The 18,686-nt window shown below is 58.9% G+C and overlaps 1 protein-coding gene across 1 annotated transcript in view; it reads right to left on the bottom strand.

Moving 5' to 3' along the window:
* Positions 1-1,150: 1,150 nt before the first annotated feature.
* Positions 1,151-18,686, bottom strand: part of LOC113904062 (maestro heat-like repeat family member 5) — a 59,120-nt gene continuing 41,584 nt past the window's right edge. The window contains exons 20-31 of the mRNA XM_027560714.1: positions 13,681-13,837; positions 12,287-12,468; positions 8,159-8,161; positions 6,343-6,483; positions 5,790-5,904; positions 4,975-5,118; positions 3,854-4,030; positions 2,752-2,907; positions 2,084-2,206; positions 1,883-1,985; positions 1,488-1,562; positions 1,151-1,255 (exon numbers count right to left, since the gene is read on the bottom strand). Of these exons, the coding sequence (XP_027416515.1) occupies positions 1,158-1,255; positions 1,488-1,562; positions 1,883-1,985; positions 2,084-2,206; positions 2,752-2,907; positions 3,854-4,030; positions 4,975-5,118; positions 5,790-5,904; positions 6,343-6,483; positions 8,159-8,161; positions 12,287-12,468; positions 13,681-13,837 (1,474 nt within the window). The 3' untranslated portion in view covers positions 1,151-1,157. The remainder of the gene's footprint in view (positions 1,256-1,487; positions 1,563-1,882; positions 1,986-2,083; positions 2,207-2,751; positions 2,908-3,853; positions 4,031-4,974; positions 5,119-5,789; positions 5,905-6,342; positions 6,484-8,158; positions 8,162-12,286; positions 12,469-13,680; positions 13,838-18,686) is intronic.

The raw sequence follows: 18,686 nt of genomic DNA, 5'->3' as shown, positions 1-18,686 counted from the left end.
TGTGGGGCCTCCTGGGTGCAACCCCAGGCCTGTCCCGAGGGGCTCACAGTCTATGGGGAATGGTGGGACAGCCTGACGAGGGGTGGGGGGCCTTGTTTGGCAGGCCCTCGAGGGCCAGGTCACGTGGCGGTCCCAAGGCAGGGGATGTGGGGAGAGCTCTCTGGGTAGAAGCTCTGCCTGGGCCACGTCGGGAGGACCTGGGAGGGCGCGTGGGGGGAAAGGCAGGGGGTAGGCTGGGTGGGGCTGGACCTCCTGCTGGAGAGTGGCCAGCTGGGGGAGACCCTAGGGAGGACTCTAGCAGGGAGGCTCTCTCAGGCGAGGGAAGGGGCCACCCCCACCATTGCGCAAGTGGAAAAACCAAGGCTGGGAGGGGAAAGACCCGCCGAAGCTCAGGTGGGTCTTCAGGGGCTCCCTCGGAGTCTGGGGACCTCTTCTGGACTCAACCTTCCAAGGGGTCTTGGAGGAAGGTTTTACTACCCATTTTACAGATGGGACAGCTGAGGCTCAGAGTGTTGAGACCCTCACCTCAGTCATTCAGGGTGGGCCAAGCCCACCCGGAAGATCTGACTGAGCCAGGCCGGTTCTGCTGCCAACCCCAGGTGCCAGCCCTGACGGGGCTCAGGAGGCTAGAGACGGGGATGGAGGGTGACTTCGAGTCCCCTGGGCAGAGGGAGACCAGCCAAGGGACCTCTTCCCCACCGTCAGCCTCCCAGTGACCACGGAGCTCTAAGCCGGAGACAGACTGAAGCCTGCGGGGTCGCCATGGTGGGTGACTCCACTCAGCTGTGAGCCCCGAGGGTCATGGGTGCCTTGGGAGTGCCCACTCAGCACCCAGGACATCGGCGGGCCGTGGTTTGGGCTCCAGTCACCGGGAAGCCACCTGGTGGCCACAAGTGGGAGTCCCTGCCCAGACTTCACAGTTTGTCTCTGGGGGACACACCGTCTGTGCCCACCCCCTGGCCTGCCAGTGTCTCCGGGGGGCCCATGGGATGGTGGGCAGGGAGCGCAGAGGTGTGACGCTTCTTTGTTGAATCTAGATCTTTCTTTCAAATGGAAAAATGTCATGTAGCCAAGCTCTGTGCAGACAGGGCAGGGCTGCGCGGTGTGGTGGGCACGGGGGAGGGGGACGGGGGGGCGGGGCGGATGACAGCTGGAGGTCACCGCGGTCTGGCTGTCATCTTCTGAAGGAAGGAGGCCTGCCTGCTGGCGAAGTCTCGGACGCTGGGTTCGGGGCTCTTTTTGAGATCCTCAAAAGCTCCAGGAAAGGAGGGACGAATCAGAGGTACCCTCCACGCCCCGTCTGCCCACAGCCCTGGTGGAGTAGCACCCTCCTTCCCACATGGGGTGGGGGCAGTTGGGCACCCAGACCCCACCTCCTCGGCCTTCCAGGCCTGGGCACTCCCTTTCCCTACCCTGCCCGCTGTGTTTGGGGGCCCGTGCTCCCTGCTGACATGGATGGGGTGGATGGAGTAAGGATGATCCCTTACTGCAGAACAGCAGCTTTGTGTCCACGTCACTGACCATCTGGGACACGGCCCGGGGGTGGTAGCAGATGGTATAACCTGTGTGACAGACAAGGAGCATGCCGGCTAGTGGGAGGGGGCTGCTGAACCTCTCCCCTCTTCCCTCTCTCCCTCTCCCCCTCCCTGGCATAGGGAAGGGAGTTCTCCTGTGTGAGGGACCGCTGGAAAGACAGGGCCAGAACACAGAAGGGCCCGGCCCAAAGAACTGAACCCCTGAGACCCCCTCAGTTGCCCCTCTCCTCGCTTGCCAGCGGAACCCACGTTCCAGCTGCAGTGGAGGAACGGGTGAGGGTGAGGGTCAGGGTGCTCAGGCAGGGCAGGCCTGGGGGTCCCTGAGCCCGGCCCCCCGCCCTGCTCACCTATGAAGAGTGCCGCCCAGGTCTTGATGTGGTCATGGCGGCTGTGCAGGTAGCTGAGGGCCTGCGCCAAGTGGATGCCAAACTCCTCCTGGCTGTGGCTCATCTGGGGAGCACGTCTCTGTCACTCACTGGGGCCAGAGCTGGCCGGCCCCAGGGACCTGGCGGCCAGCCTCCCGTCCCCTCCCCGCTGCGGGCCCTCACCAGGCAGTTCCAGAGGAAGTGGCGGGCGCTGAGGCCCTTCTCCCAGGCCAGCGTGCAGAAGAGGGTGTGCTGCAGCCGCCACCGGAGCAGCACGGAGCAGCGGTAGAAGGCGAACTTGGCCTGCTGCGGGACGGCAGGGAGGGCCGGGCGTGGGCGGTGGCTCTGAGGAAGCTGCAGCGGGCGCGGCCCTCCTGGGCTCCCCGGCTCCTTCCCGCTGCCTTCAGGCTGCACCCTGAGCCCACTCGCCTCCCTGGCCAGCACCACGGCCCCGCTGGACTGAAGGTAGTGTTCAGTCCCTATCCGCTTGGAAACTGGCTGCTTGTTTATCCCCCCAGTGGCCGGGAGCTGCAGGAAGGCTGAGCAATTCTTAATGGCCTGGTGCGGGGCACTGGCTGGCACACGCAGGGCTCAGCCCATATTTCAAGTTCAATGAACCACCTGCACCCGAGGACATGCCTGGCGCTGGAGACACAGCAGTGAGCAGGACAGACGGTGTCCTGACCACAGATGCACAGCCACACATGGGCATGTGTGTGCACACAGGGAGGAGCAGGAACCCAGGGAGGGGCTGGCCCCGCGGCCCAGGGGGTGTCCCTGGCTCTCAGCAGCACCCTGCCCGCCGTGGGGCCCCAGCCCCGCCAAGGCGAAGGCGCGGCGCAGGCACTGACCGTGACGACGGCGGGGCAGGGGTCCTTCAGGCGCAGGAGCAGGGGCAGCATGCTCTGGTGCACCTGGGCTCGCAGCCCGCCCAGCTGCCGGCCTGCCACCGACGCCACCAGGTCCCCGAACAGTGCCACGGCCGCTGCCCGGACCCCGTCCCGCTCCTGCAAGACAGAGGCTTGGAGCCCAGCCAGACCCTCCTTGGGACCCTCCACTCAGGCGGGACGTGGGGCCCAGTACCCTCAGCAGGACTCCTTCATCGGGGCTCCAGACTCCAGGAACAGACCTCAGCCTCCCCCCTCAGACAGGCTCTGGGGCAGGGATGCACCTCCCCCTCAGACAGGGCTCTGAGGCAGGACTCGGCCTCCCCCCTCAGACAGGGCTCTTGGAAGGACTCAGCCTCCCCCCTCAGACAGGGCTCTGGGCAGAACTCGGCCTCCCCCCTCAGACAGGGCTCTGGGGCAGGGATGCACCTCCCCCTCAGACAGGGCTCTGGGCAGGACTCGGCCTCCCGCCTCAGACAGGGCTCAGGGCAGGGCTGCACCTCCCCCTCAGACAGGGCTCTTGGAAGGACTCAGCCTCCCCCCTCAGCCAGGGCTCTGGGGCAGGACTCGGCTTCCCCCCTCAGACAGGGCTCTGGGCAGGGCTGCACCTCCCCCCTCACACACCTCTCGGGGCAGGGCTGTGCTTCCCACCTCCGCCAGCTCCTGGGGAGGGTCACAGCCATCCTCAGGGACCTACACTCATTCCTCTCTCATGCCTGTGGTTGCATCCTGACAACCCAGGTGTCACGGATGCTGACTTGGGAGGGCAGGCTTATCCCTCTGACTTGCCCTGAAGGAGAATCTGTTATCCACAGGGGCTCATGAGTCAGGAGGGTGGGGACGCATGGGGCTGAGATGAAGGTTGGCATTCAGCTGAAGGTGCAGGGCGAGTGCCAGCGGCAGCCCCTGGCCAGCCCACCTGTGCCACACAACGCCACACACCCAGGGAGCTGCCCTGCCCCTCCACCTCCCTGCCCCAGTGGGACAGCGGCCTTCGAGGAAGGGAGCCAGGGGAGGCGCTGGAGGGCCACGAGATGGGGTGCCCGCCCCTCCTGGGTGCACTCACGTCATCGAAGAAGGAGCGGGTGTTGATGGCAATGCTGAGGCCCTGGGCCTCCGTGCTGTGTGCGCCCAGACGGTGTAGCACATCCGACACGGTGCCCATGACGCGCACCAGCACCTGCCCGCTGCTCTGGAAGAAGCCGTTGAGGAAGGGCGGCAGCTGTCCGCGGAGCAGGCTTCCCTGTGGGGGCGGGTGCCGGTGGGCCATGTGAGCCGGGGCTGGCTCCCTCTGCAGCCCCTTTCCAGACCCCCATCCATGCCTGGGCACCCACGCTGTACCCACCCCACTCCATCTCGCCCTGGCTCTGCCGTCCAGGGAGACGTGCTCCTAGCCCTGGTCTGTCCCCCGGGAGTTGTGGACAGACGGGACAGGGTTCCTCTCTCTGAGACCCTGCGGTCCTCCTGGGGTCAGGGGAGCACTAACCCATGTCAGTCAGCTGCTAGGGCCTTCCTGTCTGTCCCCTTTCTGGCCAGAGGGCCCCCCGCCAAGTCCTGGAGACCAACTTTCCCTTCCTCCGCCTGACCCTGCCTTTGCCCCTATTCCTGGCTTCCCCAGGGGTCAGAGGGGTCTTGGGGGCTAGACAAGACAAATTTGGTTGGGTGGGTGCCACTGAAGTCTCTGGCATCTCATGTCGCAGGGAGGTGGGTGCACCAGTGGTGACCCCAGACCTTCTAAGTGGCAATGACCATTTCCCAGCTTTACATTACTTTAAAAAGGAAAAGCTAAGTTCCTTTTCCACAAGTTCTTTCTGCTCCTCTTGGGTGCAGTGTGAACTGTCTGGATGAACTGTCAGGAAGTGACATGTCAGCAAATGAACAGTTTCTACCATCAAAGACCTTATCAGGGACTCCTTGTGCAAGCTAGGCTGGTTTTGCAACTTTCAAACAAGTTTTCGGCAGCTTCATTGGGTTCCTAAACTCTGTCTGGTTCTACAATATTAGATCTGTTTTCAGCCAGTGAGTCACTTAACAGCACAAACCCTCTCTGAGCACCACCTGGGTGCTGGGATGCAGGTCCGACCACCGACTGGACCAGCGGGGCAGATTTCTAACGGCAACGACACAAAAGCCCTGTGCACCCGGCCGCTCTCCGGGGCGTCTATCACCGCTCCCGCACCCGCTTACCTTCTCCGGGTGGAAAAGAATGTTCCCTAGGCCCTGTAGGCTCAGCACGCGGATCTCGGGGCTGGGGTCCCTGAGGCTTCGCACCAGCACGGACAGGGCGGCCTCTTTGGGGAGCACCTCCAGCAGGGTGGGGCTGTAGAGGAACTGGGAGCCCCCGGGCAGGCGGGTCAGGCCTGACAGCCTCTCGTAGGGGGCCTGTGTCTGTGGGATCCGGACTCTAGGACCAGGGCTGGGGCTCGGGGAGGGTGGCTGACCTGCCCCTCTCTGGGTATCTTGGTTAATGAGTGTTTGAAACCCAGTGCCAAGCTGCTTCAATCCTTCAGTGCATAGCTGGGGAAACGGGCCCAGAGGGGGAAAGGGCCTTGTCTGAGGTCACACAGCGAAGCTGGGAACAACATACTCAATGCAGCCTGGCTCATAGGGCACCTGGAGACCCAGCCCCATGGAGGGAGAGCCAGATTCACTACAGGGGTGGTGTGTGGAGTCACACCAGGCTCTGTCCATTGTGGAAATGACAAAGGCCCCCACCTGTCTGGCCATGGCCCAGCTCTCAGCCCCAGGGCCCGGTATACCCAGTGCCTGTCTGGCTCCAGCCATTGCCCTCTCAGCTTCACCGTTCCAGGGGTGAGACCCCAAGACATCAGGGCTGGGGAGGAGAGAGACGGTCCCCCAGGATGCAGGTGGAGAGGGGCCTAAACCAGGAGCCCCCGACCATGGGCCCCGAGGAGCTGGGAGTGGGAAGGCGGGGTGTGAGGAATCTGTTGGTCAAGGGAGGTCCTGGTGGGTTCAGCTGGAGACAGGGTGCAGGCCCCCACCTCCGTGAAGATGATGATGGCCGCCTTCCGCTCCCGCTCCTCCCGGCTCTGCAGGTTGGGCAGCAGCTGGAAGGTCAGCGCCTTGATCTGCCTGCACTGGTTCTGCACCATGGCCCTGGGTGCAGGGTGAAGGCGGGCAGGCTCGTGGGCACAGCCCCTGGCCACCCTCCTGCCACCACCCACCCAGGGGCCCGGTGGCCAGAAGCGTTGCTGAGCGGAGTGGGCATGCCTCTGTCTGACCTTCTCCTGCTCCTTCTGCACCCACTGGCGTGGGCCAAGCGTGGGATGAACAGAGGAGTGGACCTGGCCCTGGTCCCCTAGGAGCCTCCGGCCAAGACGGGGGCTAGGCGTCAGGCAAGAGGTCTGCATTCTAGGCTCCCAGGGTGTGCCAGTGAGCCGCGCCATCCGTACCCTGGCACCCTGTGTGCACACGTGTGAGTCCTTGGGGCTGTGCTCATGGCAGGTCCTGGGGGTCGCTGCAGTCCGTAGCCCAGCCTCCTGGGCAGGGCTGACCCAGGACGGGCCCCTTCCCCTGGCCCCACCCCGCCCCTACCTGGCGAGGAGGCCCACGCCCTGTGGGTAGGTATGGATGGTGGCAAAGAGGTCCCAGGCGCCCTGCAGCTCCATGTAGGCGAAGTCCTGCCAGTGCCTGGTGGTGGACAGCAGGCTTTTCAGCGCCTCCAGTGACGTGCTGCTGGGGAGCAGAGGGGTCACTGGGCAGCCTCGGCCCCGGGGAGAGTGCCCACCTGCCCTGGGTGGAAAGGTGCCTCCTGGCTTCCGTCCCTGCTCCGGGCCTGGCAGCACCAAGCCTCCCTGGGGCAGCTTGCTCCTGCCCTCCTTCAGCAGAAATGTTGGGGTGTAGGATGGGTAGGGGCTGTCCTGGGATGGGGGTGGTTCCAGGGGGAAGCTCCAGATAGGCTAGGCGCATGGTCAGTGGGAGATGCCTGCAGCTGGCTTTTCAGGGCTGAGGCTGAGAGGACAGGGCTTGAGAGAGAAGTAGAGATACCAGGGGACCAGTGATTCCCCAAGTTGCAGGGTGGAGGGGGTCTGACTGAGCCTTGACAGACTGTGCTATTTGGATGTGGGACTGAGAATGCAGGGGGAGTGGACGGGGTGGGAGGGCAGCTGGGGGTGTGGCATTACGGGAGCCCAGAGAGTGCTGGGACCCTGAAGATGCAGGAAACCGGGTTCCGCTGGCGGCGTGTTTGTGTGGGCTCTAGACAGTGTGCCAGACTGCAGCAGGGTGAGACCGCCTGTGGGTCAGGGACTGTGCTGCCCGGGGGCCCTGTCCTGCTCACACAGCCCGGCCAGGGCCCGCAGAAGCAGAGTCCAGCCAGGCTCCGGGCTCCACGCCTGCGCGGTGCTGCCGAGCCACAGGCCCAGGGCTGCCCCAGGCCCCGCAGGGCCGAGGGCCCAGGAATAGTTCTCTGTCTGTCTCCCCGCCCAGCCACCCGCGCCTGGTGGCTCCCCCTGACCTGTGAGCGGCCCCCGGAGCGAGGCTGTCAGCTCTGACCAGGGGCCAGCCACTCTGATCAGATTTGCAAAACCCGATGTGAAGGGATGAAATGCCACTCCGTGAGTCCCCGGTGGTGCCCGCACAAATGTCAGCGGGCCTGTCCTCTCGCCCCAAGCCGTGCCACCAAGAAGTGGCTGAGTTTTTGGGGTCACTGGTCTCAGCCGGAGTGACGACGGCTTTGGGGGAAGGGGGCTCCGGGCGGAGTGGCATTTTGTCTGCTCTGTGAGGACTCTTGGAATCTTCTGGTCCCGGGGCACCGTGGGGTCACTGTGCCCCACAGCCGCACCAGGGCGTCCTTGGGGCTCCCTTGCTGATTCTCGGGGTGAATGACCTCCCTTGTGGGGACCCCTGGCCTTGCACCAGGACCTGTGTCACCTGAAACCCACGCAGCCCCGTGACCAGCAGACGGCAGAGCCCCTGGGGTCCAAGGCCAGCCGCGCAGGACTCCCCTCCCTTCCTGCTTCGCCCTGGGAGGCCGGGGGCAGAGGGCCCTGCAGATGAGGCGGGGCCTGGAGGGCAAGGTGCGGAGGTGGGGAGCCTGCGGGGTCCGCCCGGAGCTGGGGCTTCCTGTGCGTCAGCACCCTGGGACGCGTCCCCAGGCTGATGAGGGACTGGGGCGAGACTCTTCCTCTCCAGCTGGAGCCCCGCCGCCGGACGCGAGCCTCCGGAGGCAGTGTGGGGTCTCCTCACGCTTCCACGTCTCTCCAGTGCCGACCAGGTCTTGTCACTCCCTCGGCATGGAGCCCCCATGACTCCCCCCGCTTCAGGGTCCCCTCCTTCCTGTCTCTCCACTTTGGGGTCCCCCTGCCTGGAAGGCTGTCCACCCTTCCTTCCCCACACGGTGACCTCTAACCATCTTTCAGATCTGTGCTCAGAGCCGGTCCTCAGAGACCCACAGGTAGGGGCACCCCTGTGTCTTCTCCTGCGAGGCTCTGCCTCACCTCGGGGCCCTCTCCAGGCATCGTCACCGGGCCGTCACCGGACCCTGTCTGCATTTCCATGGGGCTGAGCTCCTGAGCGCATGGATGCCTCCCTGCTGACAGCACGCTCAGGGGCACAGCACACACTGTCTGTATTCATTAGTAAGAGTGGGGCCCCCAGTACACTTAGCAAGTTTCGACCGAATGATCCACGGTCTGTTAATCCTTTCCTCTTTTCGACCTCAGAGCGGGAGGGCGGCCAAGGCTGAGGGCAGGGAAGGAGGCGGGTCCGAGCAGGACTGTGGGGACTCCAGGCTGGGGCATAGCACCTCCCCATCCATCCCTCCCTGCTCAGGGATCCCAGCTCACTCCCTGTGACGTCACAACTCACCGCGAGTCTGAGGAGTCAGGGGGCCCCCAGGGCCCGAGACCACAGCAGCCCAACTGGACAAATCCAAGAGAAGACAGGTGGGCTGGGGTCCTGACTTCCAACCCTCAACTGAGGCCCAGAGTGTCGGCCGCTCGCCCAGGGTCGCCCTAGCATAGAGGCTGCCCAGTCCTCTGTTGCTCCTGACCCTCCCAACACCTAGGGAGGGACCAGCCCCTTCCACAGAAGAAGAAACCAAGGCTGTGAGATGAGCGACCAGCCTGGAGCGCTCACAGCAGGGTTAGGAGGCGATCTTGGATCTCAGATCCAGGTTGCACACCGCATGTTATTATTCATTGCTGATTTGTTACTTGTCAACTGCCAAAACCTAGGGCTGCGAATACAGTTTTAAATAAAAGAGCTTTAAATTAAACTTAAAGCTTTAAGTTGAAAAGAAGACTAATCAGGAAGTAAGAAACAAAAGGAAGCACCTTGTGTCACAGTGAGAGATTACTCAACAGTAACTTCATATACTCTCAAGAGAGTCCCTTGGGCTACAAGGAGATCAAACCAGTCCATCCTAAAGGAATTCAGTCCTGAATATTCATTGGAAGGACTGATGCTGAAGCTGAAGCTCCAATACTTTGGCCACCTGATGCGAAGAATTGACTCATTGAAAAAGACCCTGATGCTGGGAAAGATTGAAGGCCGGAGAAGGGCCTGACGAGGATGAGATGGTTGGATGGCATCACTGACTTGATGGACATGAGTTTGAGCAAGCTCTGGGAGTTGGTGAAGGACAGGGAAGCCTGGCCTGCTGCAGTCCATGGAGTCGCAAAGGGTCGGACACGTCTGAGCGACTGAACTGAACTGAACTTTATTTACAAGCTTCCTGGCAGCCAGGGCAAAAAGGGAAATATGTTGGCTTATACCTCTAAGTGGTTGATGGGCATGTCTTTGGAATGAGGAGAAATGAGATGCTCCGTTAGAGTTAAAGAGACTCAGCCCATAATGGATGAAACAAGAGGAATGAGAAGTCCTTCGTAGGGTGGGATGGACATCGACTTGAGAAGGAGCTGGCTGAGAACTGACCAAAGCAGGAAATGTCTCTACAAGAAAGGGGTTCTGCTCATCAGAGATGCACAGGAAGGGGAGGGTCCCACAGTCAGGGCTGGAATGGGTGCTTGTGTCCTGGCAGGAAGTGGAACCAAACCCTCACTTGTTGGTCCCAGGGGCCAGCCCAGCTCAGCAGGATGCCAGGAACCTCAGAGGCCCAGGACTAGCCTGACTCTGCCTTGAGTCTTGCATGGCTGTCAGAGGTACGGCTGCAACCCCTCCCCCCAGTGCTCTCGGGGGCAACCACAGGCCAGTGGGCCTCTCAACAGCTGCGCCCAGATTCCTCCTTGGCACCCAGCTCCCTTGATCCTCTGCATCCTCCAGGCGTCAGACTTGGGACTGCAGTGCTCTGCTTACACTCTGAGGCCTCTCCCGCCCTCTGAGGCCTGGGAGCGGCTGCAGACCTCCTCAATGTCCTTGACGGCTGGCCAGCATCGCTGCTGACTGGCCTGCCCCACTCCCGGGTCCCTGGGGATGGTACCAGTACTGTAGCTGTCCTCTGGGGAAGGGGGCCCAGGTCCCATCCTAGCTCCAGGGAGGGTGTGGACCCAGACCTGCTTAGTAGGAGTCCCACCTGCCCCTGTGGCCAAGGCGATTGGTTCAGGGGTAAGTGTGTGAGCTAAGCTGGGCCCATCAAAGCCGAGGGACTGAGACCAGGGTGCCGGTCTGTTCTGTGGTTGCTGGACCCCCACCCTTCTCTTCAGAAGAATCAGCCCAGAGAGAAGCCAAGACCCGAGAGATGGAAGGGGAGGGCTGATGCTGCTGGAGCATCTTGGTACAGCTGGCTCTGAGCAGAAGGCCCCTGACTCCCCAGTGAGATGACAGACACCCTTGCTCTCCGGGGGAGAGCCCTACATGAGACAGACAGACGTCCCTGCTCCCCAGAGCCTCCATCATACGGGGCACAGATGACAGCTGTAGGTGGGAGAACATAACAGTGAGGAGCAGGACTGCTGTTGTACGGAGGTGGCTGGGAGCCACAGGAGGTGAGGCCGTCAGGAAGAACGTCCTAGGAAGAGGGCACAGCAAGTGCAAAGGCCCTGAGGCAGGAGCGTGGGCTCCGAGGAACGGCAGGAAGACGCTGAGGCTGGAGAAGAAGGTTCATGTAGAGGATGACGATGTGTGGCAGGAAATGAGGTTCTGGAGGTGATGGGGAGCCAGATGCAGGGCCACTGGACTGCTGGAAGGATTCAGCCCTTCTTGGAGTTAAAAGAAGGGGAAGAGGAAGGGAGGGTTCCAAGCACAGGTGAGGCCTGATCTGACCTGGGGTGGAGGGCAGCAAGGAGGGGGCAGGGGAGGAACAGGTGGAGGCTGGCCCCATGGGGGCAGGGGAGGGAAGCTGATGGATGGAGGCGGTTCATCAGAGCTTTCTCCTAACCCTCCTATTTCGGGGAGGAGAACGTTTTATTAGCTTATTAGGGAAGATTCATGCATTTTGTATGGTTGATTTGAATAAAAAAGAACTTTATGCACATTCGAATTCAGAAGCAATATGAGAGAAGTGACATTTTTTTTTTTCAGTGATGTGCCTTGGGGAGAGCTGTTCAAACTGACAAATTGTGTGAAGCACATCATAATACAAACAAATGAAAAGAGTCAGCCCCAGCGGTTTTTAAAGACTCGCTTAATGGATTTCTCAAGATGCACCCTCGTGCAAGGGAAGGCCAGGCGGCCAGCCAGTGCCACCACCCGAGTGAGGCGTGGGGCATGGACCCTCCCGCACGAGTCCTGTCCACATGGTCAAGGTGCGGGCGTGGGGGAGGCTGACAACTGTCCACGACCTCAGAGCCAGAAGGTGTCAGGGTCGAGCACCCTGTGCAACAGCATCTGGTGGGCATCTGCCTGCAGGGCCAAGTGGTCGCTGGGCAGACACCCCTGCCATTCTATGGGCTCTAGGTCGGCAGCACACAGACACTCTGTGTGGCTTGGGGAAGCCTCTGGCTCGCTCCGAGCCTGTTTCCTCATCTGTCAAAGGCGAAGGCAATATTCGTCTCAGAATCCCCGCAGGGACCACATGTGGGTAAGATCCGGTGCACTGTGCCGGCCCCGGGAGTCCCTGTGGGCCAGCTGCCACTGGGCATCCTGGCTGCCAGGCACCCACAGTCCAAGGAAGCGGGACACCCACCTGCCCTCCACGCTGACTGCTGGAGGCAGCCGTGTTTGGAATCACATCTGTTGGGGATCCAACTGTGTCCCCAGAAACCATCCAAGGTACCCAGGAACATAACCTCATTTGGGTCTTTGCAAATGGAATCAAGTTACGATGAGGTCAGGGTGGCCCTAGTTCACCAGGACTGACGTCCTCATAAGAAGAGAGCAATCGAGACAAGAGACACACGGTGAAGCTGGAGGCAGAAACTGGAGGAGGCCGTCTACAAGCCGGGAGCACCCAGGAGGCGGGAAGGAGCCTCCCCTGCAGGTTTCGGAGGAGTGCGGCTCTGCCAACCTTGGATCTGGAGCGCCAGCCTCTGGCACCGTGCGAGAATACCCGCCTGCGGCTCTAAGCTGCCTGGTGATGGAGCTCTGTCCTTCAGCCCTGGGAAGCCCGCACACCGCCTCTCTGGGGCCCGGGCCTTACCTCTGGGGGCCGAACAGGGCGGTCTCCTGGGCCTCCTTGCCGGGCTGGGGCTCCTCGGGCAGGTTCAGCTCCAGGAGGTAGTGCGTCTGGGAGAGGAGGGCCAGGAGCAGCTCGGGAAAGGCCTCCTGCACAGCCTGCTTGAACTCGCGGGCGAACTGCAGCTCGTGCAGCGTGTTCATGGCCTGCGGGGGTGGCAGGGGACGCTGAGGGGCCGGGCTTCCCACAAAACCCACTGCCGACCTCACCTCCCTGTGCCTGCCTGCTGTCTCCGGGACCACAGCCAAGTCCCCGTGTGAGACGTACCTCTGGGGGTCGCGGCCTGCTCTCTGGACCCTGCATGCTCCCCACCCGCCCCCTCCCATTGCCGGCCCTGCAGGTGGGTCCTCCAGCCTACCATCCCAGTCTGCTCTGCCCTCCGCCCTCAGTCACTGCCTCGTGCCTGGCCCCTCCGCCCTGTGGGCTGTGCTCCCTGCAATGCCCCCAACACAGAGCCTGGCACATGCCCGTGAATGAATGCTGGGTGGGGGACACACGGTCCTGGAAGGGGGAGCTACCAGACAGCAGCCCCAGGGCCTCCCACACCTGGAGAGGGGCCTTGGGTCCAGAATATTCTCAAGGTGGGGGGGATGACAAGAGGAGGGCGGGACCCAGGAAGGCCGCCCTGCTGACCCCATGCTGAGTCTGGTCTCCAACAGGGAGGTTCTGGGTCTGGGGGTGTTGAGGGGCCAGGCTGATGGAGGGCTGGCATGGAGACAGGGTGGGCTTCCCCGAGCACCGAGTGTGGCTGTCACACCCCTCGGCTGGGGGCAGCAGCTTGCCTAGGAGGCTCTGCCCACTGCTCAGGGGGCTAGGGGGTGCAAGTGGGTTCTCAGCCCTGGATCAAACAGGGCTGGGGCACAGCTGCAGCCCTGTCAGAGTCCAGCCCAGGTGAGGCATGTTAGGAAACAAGCCTCCTGCTCCGGGGGCTGTGCAAGCAGGGTCTAGGCTTGTGGGGAAAGCTAGGGGGTGGGGTGGGGAGTGGGTGTGGACTTCTACAGGAGGGTGGGAGCCTCTGGAGGCAGCCTACAAGATTCCTCCAGAACCCTATTATGGGGGCAGATTCACGAATCTCTCCATGCCCTTCCTCACTGCCTACACCTGGCGGGAGGGGTCCAGGGCCCTCGGTCGGGAAGTGGGGAGCTGGGCCTGGACCCAGGGTCAGCTCCCGGCTGGGGCCACCTCGGAGGCCCCCTTGTCCAGGCCAGGCTGGGCAGGCCAGGGCTTTCACAGCCTGAGTATGGGGCTCCCCCTCCCTGGGGCCTGGCACACGTGGTGGGTGCCTCACACCCATGTGTGACTGAACACACTCGAGAAGGCAGCTGGGATGGCACCGGGGTGGTGGGGCAGGGACTCACGGCCAGGGAGCGCAGGTAGGCCTTCTTGGGCTGGGGGCTGCTGCCGCTGGTCCTAGTGGGCAGGGGCCGCTTCTGCAGCCAGCCCAGCAGCACAGCCAGCACCAGGTGGCTCACGGGTTGCTCGGCACCCAGGGCCCTCCACAATCGGAAGGCGTGGCTGCAGGCAAAGGGTGGTGTGAGGGCGGCACTGAGACTCCGGCCTGCCCAGCCTAGGTCACAGCAGCAGCCACAGTGCTCAGGGCTCAGGTGCCTGCAGTGGGGTGCCTGGGAGGAAGCCAGGCTGGTCCTGAGCTGAACCCTGGCAGGATGGGTGGGTGAGATGGGGGAGGGGCGTGAGGGCTGGGGCCTGGACAGCGGTGTGTGCGGCCCGGGGGCTGCAGCAGAGGTGGGGCTGGCTGCCCTGGCCCGTGGTCCCCGGTCTTCCCTCTTTCAGGCCCCTCTCATCCCAGTGGCAGACTCTGTCACCCTCCATGGCGCCTAAGTACAGTCAGGATAAGTCTAGCTGATACCCAAAGCTATCACCCTCTGACCCCTGCCCTCTGACCTCCAGCACCTGCCTGCCTTCCCTCCTCTCCTGCCTCTGGGCCTCCTCACAGGGCCTGTTCCCGCGCAGCCTGTAGGGCTTGCCATACAGTGGACGTTTCCTTCTAGGCCTGGGTTTGCTGGGGGCTACCAGCTCCCTGGGGCCTGACCTGGGCCAACTTAGGGGCCATCACTGGTGTGTGTAGGGCTTTGCAGAGTCCTTGTGCCCATTTTGCATGTGAGGAAACTGAGGACTAGAGATAAGGTGTGCCCTGATCAGGGCCCTGCCTCATAACCGGGAGCTGGTATTGGAGGTCAGGTGTGTCTAGTCCCATGGCCTTTCTGCCTGGTCTTGGGGTGTGGCCATCAGGGAAGGAGTGTAAGTGGAGATGAGGCCTGAGGTCAGCCCTTCAATCCCCGAGCTAAGAAGTCAGGGGACAGGAGGGAGCAGCCAGGAGGCTAAGCAGTAGCAGCTGGGGAGGTGTAGGGAGGGTCAGGCAAGTGTGGGCCTGGAAGCCACGTTAAGGAAGCGTTCCCAGCCCAGAAATAAGCCCACACAGACGTGCTCAACTAATTTATGACAAAGGAACTAAGAACATACAACAGAGAAAGACAATCTTTTCAACGAATGGTGTTGGGAAAACTGGGCAGCTTCATGCAAAATAATAAAATCGGACCTCTATCTTACCCCAAATACAAAAATTAACTCTAAATGATTGAAGACTTGCATGTAAGACCTGAAACTGTGTAACGCCTAGGAGAAAACATAGGCGGTAAGCTTTTGACGTCAGTCTTGGCAATCAGTTTTTGGATCTGACACCAAAAGCAGAGGGAACAAAAGCAAGAATCAACAAGCGACGGCATCAAACTGAAACGCTTCTGCCCGACAATGGAAACCATCAGCAAGATGAAAGGCGACATAGTAAACAGGAGGAAACATTTGCCAGTCATACTTATGAAAATGGGTTTTAATATCCAAAACATATGAAACACACACACAACTCAATTTCAAAAATAAACAAAAGCTCCCCACGCCGTCCAATTAAAAAATGGGCAGAGGATTTGAACAGAGACTTTTCCAAAGAAGGTATACGGATGGCCAACAGGTCCATGAAAAGATGCTCTGCGTCTCTCATCATCAAGGACACGGGGATCAAAACCACAGTGAGCTGTCAGCTCACACCTGTTATCAAGGCGGCGGGGAATAATGAGTGCTGGCCAGGATGTGGAGGAAATAGAACCCTCACACTCTATTGGTGGAAATGTAAATTGGTGCAGCCATTATGGAAAACAGTATGAAGATTCATCAAAGCGCTAAAAATCGGACCACCACATGGCCTCACTTATGCGAATTTATATGAAGAATATGAAAACACTAATTTGAAAAGATATGTGAGCCCCCATGTTCATAGCAGCATTATTTATAATTGCCAAGACATGGAGAAGAAATAATTGCCCATCAACAGACACACGCAGGCTGTTGTTGTTCAGATGCTAAGTCATGTCCAAGTCTTTTGCAACCCCCTGGGCTGTAGCCTGCCAAACTCCTCTGCCATGGGATTTCCCAGGCAATAATACCGGAGAGCGTTGCTATTTCCTTCTCCAGGGGATCTTCCCTGACCAGGGATCGAACCCACGTCTCCTGCATCGACAGGCAGATTCTCTTCCACTGAGCCACCTGGGAAACCCTATATGTGTGTGTGTGTATGTGTGTGCATAAAATGAAATATCATTCAGCCGTAAGAAAGAAGGAAATCTTCCATTTGAGATAACGCGTATCAGCCTTGAGGGTATTATGTTCAGTGAAATAAATCAGAGACAGGAAGACCAATACCACATGATCTTGCTTATACATGAAATCTAAATGAAACCAAAATCCAACCCAAAGAAACAAAACCCAAGCTCCTCTCTACAGAGAACAGGTTGGGGGCTGCTAGACGTGCGGAGTCGGAGGTAGGCGAAATGGGGAAGTGAACCACAGGGACGTAATACAGTGCAGGGCGACTGCAACGGTCAGCATTGTCCTGCGTATTTCCAGCTTTTGCCACGTTACAAGTTCTCGTCACAAGGACAGAGATCTGTAACTAGGAATGATGACGACTAGACTTACTGTGGGGATCGTTTCACACTCCCGCCCCCAACAAAAAAGAAATGAGAAAGAGTTCCTAGGGGGTGAGAGTGGTTGACATGAAGACATAGAAGAACCTGAAAGCTTATCAGACAGTGACAGAAGCTAACCTAAAAAGGCTACACGGGATGATTCCAGCTCTATGACATCCTGGGAAAGGCAAAACCATGGAGACTGTCAAAGGATCAGAGGTTGCCAGGGGTTTAGAGGAGGGAGGGATGAACAGACAGCACAGGGGGCGGGGGCCACAAAGCTATTCTGTTTGATACTATGATAGTCAATACCTGTCATTGCACATTTGTCCCATAGAATGTACATCCCCAAGAGTGGGCTGTAATGTAAACTATAGACCTGTTAATAATAATATAGCAATATTGGTTTATCAAGTGTAATAAGCCTACCACACTGAGGTAAGATGTTACCAAGAAAAGAGCCTTGCAGGAGAGGGAAGTAGATGGGAACTTTGCAACTTCTGCTGAATTTTTCTGTAAATCTAAAACAGCTCCAAAAAAAAGTCTATTAAAAAAAGAAAAGTGGAAAGAGACATACAATACAATCCTAAAGAAAGAAGAACTGATGTTACTAGATTTAGGTTAGATAGAGAATCTAGACCTAAAAATCTACATTAATATCAGGCCAGTGAAAAAAGTCTTCAAAGACTATATGCATCGTGATGCTCTTTATATAAATTATAGAAACTGCAAATAAAATGTTTTAGGAATGTGTTTGGATGCAAACACAGTATATAAAATGAAAGAAGAAGAATGGAGACCCTTGGGTGGGTGAGCAGGGGATGGAGCCAGTGCGGGCGGGCAGCCTGGTCCTCAGGCGCAGCTCGTAACCAGGGCCCCGGCTTCTGTCCGGACGAGGGCCTCCCAGGTGTGCATCTGATTGCCGAGAAGAATCCCTGTTCTACCTAAAGAACTAAATTAAAGAAAGCCGGCCACACCCAGAGCCAGGGTGGGTGAGCCAGGGTGACAAAGCAAGGGTTACTCCCGGTCCAGCTCCGAGGGCCGGTCCAATAAAACGGTCGCCCTAGGGTGGGCGAGGAAAAAGAGAACGAGGAAGCTTGGCGATGATTCTGAAGTTTACGGAGAAAGGCAAAGGGCCACGAATGGCCAGGACAGCCTTGCAGGAGGAGGGGGAGGGGGGAGGGGGAGGAGGAGGAAGGAGAGGCTTTCTGGCTCAGGGAGGTGAATCGTTCTAAAGTTGTAGGAATGAGAACGTTGGGTGCTGGCCTGGCCCAGGCAGCCGTGCCGGGCAGAGAGCCTGAGGGCAGGGCCTTGCACATGGCCCTCAGCTGGGCGGTCGGCGGGATGAATGAGGAAGGCAAGGCCTAGGGCTTTTTTTTTGCCTGGCCATGTGACATGTGGGATGGTAGTTCCTCGAAGACAGATTGAGGGCCCCCTGAATTGGGAGAGCAGTCTTAACCACTGCACCACCAGGGAAGTTCCCACACTCTAGAACTTTTATAAGATAACGTCTGAGAATAAATGATGGACCTGGGAACTCCTCTTCATGAAAGGACCTAGTGAGGGAGAGACAGGAAAACTGCAAAGTGGAGACGATATGTAATATAATAATCAACAGAGCCCTTGTACCCAGATTACGTAAAGAATTCCTAGAAATTGATAAGAAAAAGAGGGACAACCCAACAGAAAAATCTGTAGGATACTTGAACAGGCATCCCAAAGAAGATGCCCCAATGGCCAAAAATTGCATGAAAAGATGTACAATCTCATTATTTAATCAGAAAACTGAAAATTAACATGGAAATATGATTAATACCACTCACCAGACTGACTAAAAGTTTGATGGTTGGCTAAAAGATTGATGTTAAGTGTCAGTGAAGACGTGGAGTAACAGGAACTACATACATAAAAATACTGTGGGTGTGAGAGGTGGTTTAAACATGTTGGGAGTATCTTGCATCATGAGATAGCATATTGAAAAGCAGAGACATTACTTTGCCAACAAAGGTCTGTCTAGTCAAGGCTACGGTTTTTCCAGTGGTCATGTATGGATGTGAGAGTTGGACTGTGAAGAAAGCTGAGCGCCGAAGAATTGATGCTTTTGAACTGTGGTGTTGGAGAAGACTCTTGAGAGTCCCTTGGACTGCAAGGAGATCCAACCAGTGCATTCTGAAGGAGATCAGCCCTGGGTGTTCTTTGGAAGGGATGATGCTAAAGCTGAAACTCCAGTACTTTGGCCACCTCATGAGAAGAGCTGACTCATTGGAAAAGACTCTGATACTGGGAGGGATTGGGGTCAGGAGGAAAAGGGGATGACAGAGGATGAGATGGCTGGATGGCATCACTGACTTGATGGACATGAGTTTGAGTGAACTCCAGGAGAT

This window comes from Bos indicus x Bos taurus, chromosome 14 (assembly GCF_003369695.1).
Source record: "Bos indicus x Bos taurus breed Angus x Brahman F1 hybrid chromosome 14, Bos_hybrid_MaternalHap_v2.0, whole genome shotgun sequence".
NCBI classification, from domain to species: domain Eukaryota; kingdom Metazoa; phylum Chordata; class Mammalia; order Artiodactyla; family Bovidae; genus Bos; species Bos indicus x Bos taurus.
This window is presented reverse-complemented; position numbering and strand designations above follow the sequence as displayed.